We start from the raw sequence: 13,256 nt of genomic DNA, 5'->3' as shown, positions 1-13,256 counted from the left end.
GGCCGAACTCTAGATGAAAATTTCTTGGTTGTTCTAAATGGCCTATAAGTTTATTCTAGGTAACTAGATTGTTGTACCTTTTTTATTTAATTACATACTGTTCTAGTATAACGGGTTGGTTTTTTTTTTACGTTCACGGCGGGACGACTGCGGTTTTTTCGAGTAGATTCTAAATAGCGATGGTATTGAAGAGCGTGAATATCAGATATTGCAGATCTTAGAGAAGGATAAAATCATAGTTGATTTGGAGTTGGAAAAGAATCTTTTGGAAGGAAAAGTAAATAAGTTGCAAATGAAGAAGGAGAATTTGGAGGAGGATGTTCAAGAAATGAAGAACGAGTTATGCCAAACACGAATTGAGTTGATGAACGGTTCAAGGAACGAGAAGAATTTTTCAATGGCACTTGTTTTTTCATGGATTTTTTTTTGCTATTCTTGTCTTTTATCTTAATTAAGTAGATATATCAGAAAGGAATTGTGTTGTTGTTGGTTAGTGGGTACCTTAGACGAAATTCAGTTCATCAATGATTCATGACAACTTCTTTATTTTGGGTACTGTCCAACGTGTGTGATGGTAATTACCAAAATGCATCCCCAAGACTATTAACATTATCTTGTGTATTGCTGGCGATTACCACTCTTGGAACTGGTACCTCGTATGCTTTATTTTTGTGTTAGTCTTTCTTTTCTGAAATATATAAGTATTGTATTACCTTTCCGTTGTCATTTCAAATGATAACTTCCCTATCCCGGTAAAGTCACTCATAAATCGCAAACAATCAAAGATTGATTAATGAACACGGAGTAAATGAAGAGGCAAATAAATTCCAACAATTGTGATAAATCTTGTCATTTTCTCCTACTCTATTAGTAAGTTTGTACACAACCAAAATAATTTGAACTGTTACCTGGTGAGTTAGTGGGTTCCTTTGCCGAAATCCACTTCGTCGCCGATTCATGAAAACTTCTTTATCTTGGTAGTGACCAACAAATGTGGATGGTAATTACCGTTCTGTATCATAGGTCAATTAAAATTATGTTGTATGTACATAGTAACTACCACTCTTAGATATGGCACCTATTATAATTTATTGATAACTGTTTTACAAGTAACTACCAAAATTAGGTCACGTATTAATGGTTTATAGGTAGTTATATTTTGAATATCCATGTTTAAATTTCTTGAGGGTGAGTTATATAGGAACACAATTTAAGTTGCTTAGGGGTAGTTAATCTTTTTTCAATGGTTTTATTTTTCTATGGTTTTTTCAATAGTTGAGCCTAACTTTAGATCGATGTGATTATATAATTGTTTTCATGTGAATTCCTTTGTAAGTTAACTGATTATATAACTGTTTATGATGGAAATTAATATTGTGTGATTATATAACTGTTTGTGATTGAAATTAAATTTGAACAACTGAAGTTGTTTCTTCGGAGACTACCACACATGCTTTATGTAATTACTAACCTATCATCAAGAGGTCTAAGAATTAATCAATACGCATCCTTTTGAACTGGTCCGTACCAAGATAGGAAATGGTAATCACCAATATTGCCAAATATTTTGTTTTACATCTTTAGATGTATTATATTTCGTGTTTTAGTTAAACAACATATTGCTTCCATTAGATATGGCAGTGACCAAAGGAATATTTGATACTGATCAAGGTTTCAAAATATTTGATTTTAGATCTTTAATTCTTTTTTTCTATACTCTTTTTTTCTATCTTGTTAATCAATATGTTGATTCCTTTATGTTTGGTACTTATCACAAAATTATTTGGAAATGATCGACCCTCAAAACAATTTGTAAAACATCTTGAAATATATAAGTTATTTAATTTTTTGAGTTATTTTGTTGTTGGTTAGTGGGACTTAGCCGAAATTCTAATTTGAATTATTTAGTTATTACTTAGTAATTATATCATGAACACTTTCCAATGTTGGTAGTCACCAAGTTAAGTTGAAGGTAATTACCTTCATGCATCCCCGGGTTATTAACATTATGATGTGTTTACCTGGCAATTACCGGCCACACCTTGACATGGTAACAACTAGGCATCCAACGGTTCCGTCAAATCACGACCTGTTTACAAGTTCCGTAAAATATTCCATTTGTGGGACCCACATCATATGGTTCTAAGAGATTTGCTCCTATTTTCCTTCCATCTACCTCTATTTAAACCGCACTTCCATTAACAGACCTAGGTCAAAAACAAATTCGTCAAATTCCCCAAATTTAATCAAGTTGTCAAATTCCAATTAAAATTTCTTAGCTAATTAAATTCAGCAATTTCCCCTTATTATCAACATGGTTCGCGTAGTGAAGCAGGTAATTTGTGAAAATCTCAAATTTGAGTTCTTCGTATATAAAATTTGGGGGATTCTTAATCTGGGGTTTCAAGATCAATTAATTGTTGCAGGTTGATGAACCACGTGATTATTGATATTGTGGAGCTCCTGTTTCAAGGCTAACTACTTGGACTCATAACAATCCAGGTAGAAAATTATTTGCTTGCAAGTACTATGATCGAGAAACGGAAACAAGGAGATGCAATTATTTATAGTGGTTAGATTTGGATAACACTACATGGAAGAGGGATGTCGTAAACCAGCTGTTGTTGGGAAAAAAGTTGATGAAAATCGAGATGAATGCCATGAACAAAGAGATTGAAGAGTTGAGGTATCCAAAAATGAGGTTCATGAATAGGAATGGGGGAGCATATCATATGTTACTATTCATGGATTTCTTGATATTTGTAGTCATTGTAGTTGCAGTAGTGGTTTTATTCAAGTAGAATTAAGATGTTGTTCGAGTATTCTTAGGATAATAGTTCCATTAGTGATTCGAATTTAGGATGTTATGTTCGAATGTTTTTGTGTAATATTGGAACGAATGCAGTTATCTTTGATTGAATTACCCTTCCGTTGTCATTTCAAATTATAATTTTCCCATTGCGGCAAAGTCACTCATAAAACCAGTCAATTTTTCAAAATTTAAATGATGGATGGAAAGATATGATCAATCTTTAGTTATATCGGGAACGAAGTGATTTTAAGAAAAGTTATGAACTCCGAAAAATCAAAGAAAACATATTTTAGGAATAATTTGGTTGTTAGTTAGTGCGGTACCTTATCCGAAATTCACACACTTATTGACCTTGGTAGTCACAAAATTAAGTTTATGGTAATTACCTTTCTGTATCCCCATACTATTAACTTTATGTTTTGTATGCCTGGCTATTACCACGCTCTAAATTGGTACCAACTATGCATTATTTATATGCATGTAAAAATTTGGCGACGTGTTAATGGATTACGGGTAGTTATTTTTTGCACAACCATGTTTTAATTTCCTGAGGGGCACGGTTTTATTTTCTGAGGGGTAGTTAATATTTTTCTCAATTATTTGATAACTGTCATGTTTAAGTTGGTTGGTTTTTGAAATAATTTTTTTGTAAGCAGTTGAAAACGTTTTCTGACTTATTTATAAGAAACCAAACATATAAAGGATTTAATCCTATAAAGAACAAGCGGCAAGAATGGCGTTGTTCAATTTCAGGCATTTTATTATTTTCTTTTACAGTGAGAGTAATAGAGAGACAGTGGTATTCTAAACTTTTCCCTAACTTTAGATGTGATTATACAATTATTTCCATGTATATTTTTTTTTGTACATGGTACTGCTGCTTGTGATGGAACAATTGTTTGCGTGTGTTTTAACAGCATATACCGTCCAACTTCAATTATATGGTGGATGACATTATTCGTAGAAACATGGATCATGGTTTCCTTCGAATGGCGCATACACCAAGGAGGTGGCACGTGCATTTGTGGCGTTCCAAGGGGAACGTGGTTATCGGCCTTGGATTTCGTTGTTGATTAGGATATCAAGAATGGATATTTTATATACTTCTATTACGCTAAGGGTGACGATTCAATGTAAGGGTCTTCAACAAGAATAGGGTGGAGAGGTGCTTTGTAGTGGCTGAAGACGAAGATGGCGCTGGACCTGCTGGTGAAGATGGCGCCGGACCTGCTGTTGAAGATGGCGTTGGACCTGCTGGAGAAATTTTCGCTGCACCCCCTGTCGCTACACCCCCTGCCGAGATGCCGCTGCACCCCATGCCGCTACACCACCCGTCGCTGCTCCCCCTGCCAATGCAGTCGCTGCATCCCCGACACCTCTTGCCCAATAAGTGTGTGTTTATCGTATCCCCATTGAGTGTGTGTATTCCGTATCCCCATCAAGTGTGTGTGTTTGTGTGTTGTGTATAACAATTAAGTGTGTGTAATCTGAATTCCCGGTAATTTTGTTTATTTCGTATTCAAAGACAATTAAAATTCATTGTTTGTATTCCATTAATGGATTCAATTCCGTATGGGCATACTATTAACATTAAATGTTTGAATTTCGTTTATAATGCATTGTTTAAAACAACTAAATGACCAGACTATTAGCATTAAATTGTGCCTTGTTTACATTTGTGTATAATCATGTAGAACAACTGAAGTTGTTACTTCGGTAACTACCGAATAATAGACAAGTGTGAGGGGGTCGAAAAAGCACGAGGCTAATGCGTGACCTCGTCCCTCGTGGGCGTGACGTTTCTTTTTGTCAAATCAAGTGTAATTGGATTTCCTGTGAGTTTACACCCAATTGACTAGTAATATAGGAGTCGCCATTCAGTTTTTAACGACAATGAGAAAAAATGACAAAACCCGGTTATCGTGACATAAAGGGAGTGCCATTATGTTTGACCACGACGGCCATAGGTTCCCTTGTGATCCCTGGTGTGGGGATCGCTCAACGTACACCCGCAGGGTAGAGATTGAGGGTTCGGGGGACTGTAACTACCGAGAGGAGTACTCGCTCTTCGATAACTCCAGAGGCAGGATATCCTTACTAGCTCAGCATAAATAATTGAAGGGACATGCGTTAATTATTAAACTAATGTGAATTGATTTTAGCAATATGCAACACATAATACTAGATCGATCGTGATTATCTTGTTTAGATTGATTTAAGGGACTTAGCATGATAGTTCAATTGTCCAAGATATTATCTTTATTAGGCGTGATAGAACAATCAGATTTAATAGTTTAACAGTTTTATAAAAGGGCGAGGAAAGCGATTAAATCATGCGAAGGGACACATTACGACGCACCCTTAAGAGGTGCGTCACGGTTCTCAGAAAATGATGTGGGAGCTTCGAGCTCTCCAATAATGGAAGTCAGAAATCCAGAAAAGAGATACGAAGAAGAAGAAGAAGACTAGAAACTTGAGGGAGAAGTCAGAAGAATTGTAGGAGAGAGAAAGGAATCTTTGTATTCGATTAATTGATGATCAAAAAAAATGTATTAGTTGCTTAATATAGCTGAGTGCCAGCACAACTAATAACTGATTCCACTAACAAACAAAAGTTGTTCTAACAACTTTTCCCGCCAAAAACAGAAAATACATTTATTGATTAAAATTGCTTAAAAATGGAATCCTAGAATAGAATCCCATATCATAACTTCCCCCCAAAAAAGACTTGTCCTCAAATCTGTATGACAAAATTGGGAAAACGAGCTTCAAAATCCAGTGCCACTTCCCATGTAGCTTCATGATCCTCAAACCCAACCCAACTGACTAGGTACTGCACTTGAGGGCTATTCTGAAACTTAACTACCCTCTTCTGAAGGATAGCAGCTGGCTGAATTGGATTTTCCTCTGGTGATGACCCTTGAAACCATGGTGGAATGTGAGCAGCAATGGGTAAAGTTCCATGAAAGGGCTTCAACTGAGAGACATGAAAAGTGTCATGTATTTTGGCATCACAAGGGAGCTGTAATTTGTAGGCAACTGGACCAATCTTAGCAACAATCTGAAAGGGACCATAAAACTGCAAAGCTAGCTTCTGGTTGGATCTTTTGTGCACAGATTGTTGTCTATAAGCTTGTAGCTTTAACCAGACCCATTCCCCCACTGCAAATTCTCTCTCAGATCTGTGCCTATCAGCTTGCACTTTCATTCTTTCTTGAGCTTTAGAGAGGTGGAGCTTGAGTGACTGAATCATTGCCTCCCTTCTAAGCAAGCTCCTATCAATCTCTGCATTGTTAGATTCAGTAGGTAGATAAGGCAAATGGAGAGAGGGTGGTTGATTATAGACCACTTCATATGGAGTGAGTTGAGTTGCAGTGTGGAAATGTGTGTTGTACCACCATTCAGCCAATGGTAACCACATGTTCCAATTTCTAGGGTGTTCTCCTGTCATGCACCTTAAATATGTTTCCAAACACCTATTAACCACCTCTTTCTGACCATCTGTTTGAGGATGATAGGCTGAAGAAAGCAAGAACTCAGTACCTTGCAGAGAGAATAAACCTTGCCAAAAATTGCTGAGAAAGATAGAATCTCTATCACTGACAATTGACCTAGGCCAACCATGGTGCTTAAACACATTGTCTAGATAACACTGAGCTACTTGAATTGCTGTGTAAGGATGAGACAGGGCCATAAAGTGAGCATACTTACTTAGTCTGTCAACCACTACAAATATGACATCTTTTCCACCAGACTTGGGTAGTCTAGAAATGAAATCCATTGAAATATCCACCCATACTTCATCAGTAATAGGGAGGGGTTGTAGCAAGCCAGGATATGCAGAGTTGTCATGTTTAGATGCTTGACAAGTCACACAATTTCTTACAAATTGTCTTACATCATGTGACAATCCCTTCCACATAAATAGAGCTTTAATTCTTCTCAAAGTGAGTTCTCTGCCACTATGACCACCTCCAGGAGAGGAGTGTTGCCAAGTGATGATTTTCTGCCTAAGCTCTTGATCTAGCCCTATCACCATCTTGTTTCTCTTCCTCAAAATACCATGCTGCAACTGATAACCATCTACCAACAATTGTTGCTCCAAAATTCCACAATAGTTTTCAGTTTATCATCTAACTGGTAGCTGGCTGTAATCAGTGTGGCTAAATTAGAATCAAGTACAGATATAGCCATGCATAGAACTTCTGACCCTTGTACCCTAGAGAGTGCATCAGCTTCCAAATTTTCCTTCCCACCTTTATACTGAATTTCATAATCAAAGCCCATCAGCTTTGATAACCTGAACTGTTGAAATGGTGTAGAGATTTTCTGTTGTAACAGCCACTTTAAGCTTTTCTGATCAGTTTTAATAAGAAAATGATTTCCCATTAGGTATTGTTCCCATTTCTGCGCAGCAAATACAATAGCCAGTAGTTCCTTCTCATAAACTGAGAGTTTTTGCCACTTGGGTCCCAAAGCTCTGCTGATCAATGCCAATGGGTGCCCTTCCTGCATCAACACAGCACCAATACCAGTTCTGGAAGCATCTGTTTCCACAATAAACTGCTTGTAAAAGTTAGGAACAGCTAAGACAGGAGCTGTGATCAAAGCTGTTTTGAGTGCCTCAAAAGCACTTTGAGCTTGTTCATTCCACAAGAAGTTGTTCTTCTTAAGCTGCTCAGTTAGAGGTTTACTGATGACAGCATAGCCTTTGACAAACTTTCTGTAGTACCCAGTTAAACCTAGAAATCCTCTAAGTTCTTTCACTGTAGATGGTACTGGCCAACTACTAACTGCAGAAATCTTCTGGGGATCTGTGTCCACTCCATTCTCAGATATGAAATTCCCCAAATACTCTACTTTCCTGGTAGCAAAAATACACTTACTTGCCTTGGCATACATTTGGTTAGCCTTCATCAGATCAAATACCATGGTCAGATGCACCCAATGGTCTTCTAATGTTCTACTGTATACCAAAATGTCATCAAAGAACACTAAAACACATTTCCTGAGAAGGGGTTTAAAAACTTGATTCATCCAATTTTGAAATGAAGCAGGGGCATTGGTCAAGCCAAAAGGCATGACTAGAAATTCATAGTGGCCTGTGTGTGTTTTAAAAGCTGTTTTATACACATCATCATCCTTGACTCTCATCTGATGATAACCAGCTCTAAGATCAAGCTTACTGAACACCACTACTCCTGATCATTCATCTATCAACTCATCTATTACTGGAATTGGAAACTTGTTTTTGATTGTTTTACTATTCAGTTCTCTGTAATCCACACAAAGTCTCCATGTGCCATCCTTCTTTCCAACTAACACCACTGGTGATGCAAAAGGACTAGCACTTGGTTGAATGATCCCTCTATCCAGCATTTCCTGTACTAGTTGCTCAATAACATCCCTTTGTTTAAGGGGATACCTATAAGGCCTGATGTTCACAGGGGTTGCTCCAGGGTCAAGTGGAATAGAGTGGTCAAACACCCCTCTAATAGGTGGCAACACAGTTGGTTCCTCAAAGACCATACTGTAAGTCACCTTGAGTTCCCTTAATTCCTCACACTCTTGTTCTACCTGATGCACTTCTGTGGTTAGACAAGTTTGGTCTACCACCTGCATCAAACACAGTTGTGCAGCTGTACTGAAAAGTTTAGCTGATGGCTCTCCTTCCACTACCTTCAGTTATCTAGTTGGCACCCCCTTAAGCATAATCTATTTTCCATCTAAGCAAAACTCCATTCTTAACTTATTAAAATCCCAACTAATAGGACCAAGTAATCTAAGCCATTGTATTCCCAGCACCATGTCACAACTCCCTAATGGAATCAGTAGCACATCTGTCACAAAACTGACCCCCTGCATTTCCCAAGTAAACCCTTGGCAACTATGTTGGCAAGCAAGGTGGTTTCCATCAGCCACAGTAATGGCTTGAGCTGGTATTTTATCTAGTTTGCAACCCAATTTTCTAGCAAAATCCAGATCCACAAAGTTGTGGGTGCTACCTGAGTCTATCAGTATCTGAAGGGGTTTTCCCTTCACTAGTCCCCTAACTCTCATGGTGCTGAACCCTTGGCTTCCTGGTAATGCACTCACTGATATTTGGGGCTCACTTATTTCTTTTTCAGTCACCTCTTTTTCATCAGAATCACTGAGTTCCTCAATCTGATCACCTGGAATCTCTACAGTGAACAATTGTGGTTCCCTAAATTGACATTTGTGGTTTCTGTCATAAGGGGAATCACAGTAGTAACACAGACCCTTAGCAAATTTTTTCTTGCCTTACATCAGCTGGAATGTATTTGAAATTTCTGGTTCTTTGTTGTGGATATTTTGTGAGGGCTAGGCTTGTGTTTGGCTTATTTGTGGGTGTGGGTAACAATGGTGGTTTAGGGTTTGGTAAAAGGGGAACAGATTGCAATGGTTTAGGATTGTACATTGGTGTTTTGTAAGGTTTGGGAGACACAGCTTCTAGATTTTCTTCCTGAAGTCTAGCCAAATCAATAGCTTCAGCAATGGTAGCTGGTTTGAAGGCCTTAACAAATGGCTTAACAGCAGGTTTTAAACCCCCAATGAAGCTTTCCAACATGTATGCATCAGGAAGGACATGGTTATTCATCAACATAATAGATCTTAGGTTTTCAAATTCATCTATGTATTCCTCCAGAGTACTAACTTGATGTAGTTTATTGAAAGTTTCAACTACATTTAAGGCTGAATTATCCCTAAATCTAGCATAGAGATCAACTACAAAATCATTCCATTCTACCATCATATGCTTCCTAACAGACAAATAGTTCATAACCCACCCTTCAGCCTTTTCAATCATGTTCAATGAAGCCAAATCTACCCTCTGATCCTGAGCAATTTTACACAGATCAAAGTATTTACAGCATTTTTTGACCCAAATTCTAGGATTGCTTCCATCAAATTTAGGAAATGACAGCTTAGGATTCATACCTAGAGTTATGTGGTTTGCATTTCTTTCATTGTGACTGCCAGAAGAGTGTGATTCATTTGCATCCTTGAATGATTGCATTACCTTCAAAAGTTCTTCAAACTTTTGATCCATCCTCTTGTTTTGATCCTCGAGTTTTTCATTTTGCTCCTCGATTTTTTTCTCCAAATTCCTGAGCTGATCCTCCATAGCTTTCCTTCTGGTTGCAGCAGGAGCCAGAATGGATGCTGAAGAGGATGAAGCTACTACAGAATGTCAGAGAGCAGCAGTTGGCTCTGATACCAATGATGTGGGAGCTTCGAGCTCTCCAATAATGGAAGTCAGAAATCCAGAAAAGAGATAAGAAGAAGAAGAAGAAGAAGAAGAAGAAGACTAGAAAATTGAGGGAGAAGTCAGAAGAATTGTAGGAGAGAGAAAGGAATCTTTGTATTCGATTAATTGATGATAAAAACCAATGCATTAGTTGCTTAATATAGCTGAGTGCCAGCACAACTAATAAATGATTCCACTAACAAACAAAAGTTGTTCTAACAACTTTTCCCGCCAAAAACAGAAAATACATTTATTGATTAAAATTGCTTAAAAATGGAATCCTAGAATAGAATCCCATATCAGAAAACTAACCACTTTGGCTTTGCTATTTCTCCTTTTATTTAACGAATCTCAAGTTTCCGGGCTTAATTCTTCAGCTACAAGGGACAGGATACGTTATGTTCGATTTTTGGATCGATTGCGACAAAACGCGTGATCAATTTCGCAGCGTGGGGCTTAGGCTTAGGGGCCGGAGTCAATACTCAGAATATGAATTGTGTCCTTTTTTCACGTCGAATTTGGGGCTGTATTTATAGAAAAGAGTTCGTGGAAAGATAGAATTTTAGAGCACTAATCCTAGGAGAATTAGGAGAGAACACGTACCCAGGTAATTTCAGCGCCCAGAGCCAGGCGTTGAAAATAGGGTCTGGGCCGTATTTCCTTGTCAGATTTGGACTCGTGGAATACGGAGTCTTTGAGACTTATCCGAGTCTTTTAGTGCGTATTAACTTTATGACGGAATGCGTCTGGGCCCGTTACGAACTCTAGGTTCGTTAGGATTTTAATTAATACGTAACTCTTATTTTCGAATTATACTAGGAATAAGATTCCTCTTGCAAATTCTATCTCTTTTAGGATTTATGTTGGAGTGCAACACCTAATTCTGACAGGTTTCTATCTTTTATGACTTGCCACTTTTGGCAACTACCCGTTACGGCAGTTACTATTTTTAGCAGGTTTCTATAAATAGCAGTTTTGGTTGAAATGAAAAGGGTGATTGAGATTCGTTATTTTATAGGAGATGCGTTGCCAAGTGGAGATTTATGTTCTCATCATCGAACCTTCCCTTTCGGGAATGGGGACAAAAGTAGGTGTCTACAGTTAGCCCCCACTTTGACTGAGTCTCGGGATGAGACGATGGTCAAAGTACTGGACGGAGTGCGTCACACAAGCCATAGTGTATGTGACTTGTTTTGCGAGGGTCTCACGAGCCCCCGAGTGATAACATTTGACTTAAGGGTCATCACTTGAAGTGTCGACATTTCCCTCACGTGTCATTGGGATTTGTCAACGGATAGTATAAAAACTCCCTCACTTTGTCATTGAAAGTATCTAAAGATGTGTAGAAACTCCCTCACTTTGTCATTGGAAGTAGCTACAGATGTTTTCGAAATCAAAGCTATAAAGTGTAATTGGGCCTGGCCAAGCCCAATCACGAGGTAAAATGTTTTTTAAAGATTCTCATTTTCAGGGTTTAGCTAAACGAGAAAACCCCCTTGTTTTTATAGGACGTAAAACGAAGGAAAATCCAGCACATCGCTCTTATTTGGAAAAAACGGAAAACCAATCCTTTAATTTTTGGAAAAAGGGAAAACCAGAAAAAGTTATCGCTGCAGCGACTAAGGACCTGCGCGGTTAGTGGCGCAGACCCCGCCGGCTAAAGATGGCGAGCCTCTCCTCTAAGGGTGGACACCCCGTCCGATAGAAGTGGACGAATGTGTTTTGAAGTTTGTTTGAGAATAAGGACCTACGCGGTTTGTGACGTAGACCCCGCCGGCTAAAGATGGCGAGCCTTTTCGCTAAGGGTGGACACCCCGTCCGATAGAAGTGGACGAATCTATTTTGAAATTTGTTTGTTGTTTTTTTTGAAAATAAGGACCTACGCGGTTTGTGACGTAGACCCCGCCGGCTGAAGATGGCGAGCCTGTTTTTTTTGTTTTGAAGATTTTTTCGAAAACTGAGGACCTGCGCGGCTAGTGACGCAGACCCCGCCCGCTGAAGGTGGGCGAGCCCTGTCCGCTGAGGGTGGACGTCCCTGAATTCGTTTTTTCGATTTGGAACTCGCGTGGTTCGTGACGCGATCTTGCCTGCTGAAAATGGGCAAGTTCCTATTTCTTTTGTTCATCGTGATTTCTTTTGAGAATTTCTTTTCTTATTCATTCTCGCAGGAGCGAATTCTTTCGAGGGATGCTCGGATTTAGTTGCAACCTGAATGTGGGTTGACAACGTGCTTAGACGGACCATTGTCTCGTGGTCATCATCTTTCATGGTTTTGAGCTAGTCTTTTCGGCTCAATTTTTCCGTCCTTGATTAGGGGACCATGTATAAGTATTAACGGCGACCTTTGTCTTGAGGTCGTAAACCAGTTTTATTTTTTGAGACATCCAAACACGGGACTTCGTACAGCGTAGTCTGGGAATACTGTTTTAACTTTGCATAATATATATTTTCCTTCGAGCCCCCAAGCACTCGTGCTTGACGGTCATCTCTTGTCAAAGAGGTTCATTGGGGATAAGCATTTTGTAATGTCCTTGATCGTGTTTGGGATCGTGCTCGTAAGTGCGAGCGATCTTTGTAGTGGTGTGCTACTCCTAACAAAGCCGTGAGGTGCGACTTTCAGTAAATAAATCGGCAATTTTTGAGTCGAATGGATACGGCAGGGCCCTATAGAAGTCAGGGGCCTTTTTGGGTCTGGGATCATTTTCGGCGCCCATGCCTGGGCGTTAAAGATTTCGGCGCCCAGCGCTGGGCGCTGAAAATGATTTCTGGCGAGGTTTCTTGATGACACAGTTGGCCTCTTGTTCGTTCGTTTTCTTTTTTTTCTTTTCGTCTAGAGATTCTTTTTTTTGGAACGAACCGTTCATTTGAGATCACCGTTGATTGGTGAATAATTATTTCTCGAGAAACCGTAGCCTAATAGTGGACCAACGGTGTTTATTATTTCCTCATTCGTTCGCCATTTCTTAGCTTAGAACGATTGTGGGATTAATCTTCAACGCCCAAAGTCAGGCGTGGGATTTGGCGTCGGAGTTGATTATTGGGCAGATCTGCCTCTTTCCGTTCGCTGATTTCACTTGGAGATTCTACGTGTTCTCTTCTATTTTGTTTTTCTTTATTTTTGGAACGTAGAATTTTATTAGAGATCACAATGAGCTGAGTGATCGTGATGATTTC

The 13,256-nt window shown here is 38.9% G+C and overlaps 1 protein-coding gene across 1 annotated transcript; it reads right to left on the bottom strand.

The window, feature by feature from the left end:
* Positions 1–8,017: 8,017 nt before the first annotated feature.
* LOC110777537 (uncharacterized) lies at positions 8,018–9,959 on the bottom strand. The gene is made up of 3 exons (XM_056834139.1): positions 9,094–9,959; positions 8,618–9,038; positions 8,018–8,428 (listed from the first exon to the last, which is right to left on the bottom strand). Exons 1-3 carry the CDS (start codon positions 9,957–9,959, stop codon positions 8,018–8,020), a joined length of 1,698 nt encoding a protein of 565 aa, XP_056690117.1.
* Positions 9,960–13,256: the final 3,297 nt, after the last annotated feature.

The sequence above is a fragment of the Spinacia oleracea genome, chromosome 1, assembly GCF_020520425.1.
Source record: "Spinacia oleracea cultivar Varoflay chromosome 1, BTI_SOV_V1, whole genome shotgun sequence".
Classification (NCBI taxonomy): domain Eukaryota; kingdom Viridiplantae; phylum Streptophyta; class Magnoliopsida; order Caryophyllales; family Amaranthaceae; genus Spinacia; species Spinacia oleracea.
The sequence above is the reverse complement of the archived record's forward strand: the minus strand, read 5'-3'. Positions and strand labels throughout refer to the sequence as shown.

Bases quoted from the DNA above. Each gene is read 5' to 3' on its own strand.
- LOC110777537 (XM_056834139.1), bottom strand. From the start codon at position 9,959: ATGGAGGATCAGCTCAGGAATTTGGAGAAAAAAATCGAGGAGCAAAAT. The intron at 9,039-9,093 runs GCAAGAAAAAAT...CCCTTATGACAG, and splicing joins TACATTCCAGCTGATGTAAG to AAACCACAAATGTCAATTTA. The intron at 8,429-8,617 runs GTGCTGGGAATA...TGTTTGATGCAG, and splicing joins CATTAGGGAGTTGTGACATG to GTGGTAGACCAAACTTGTCT.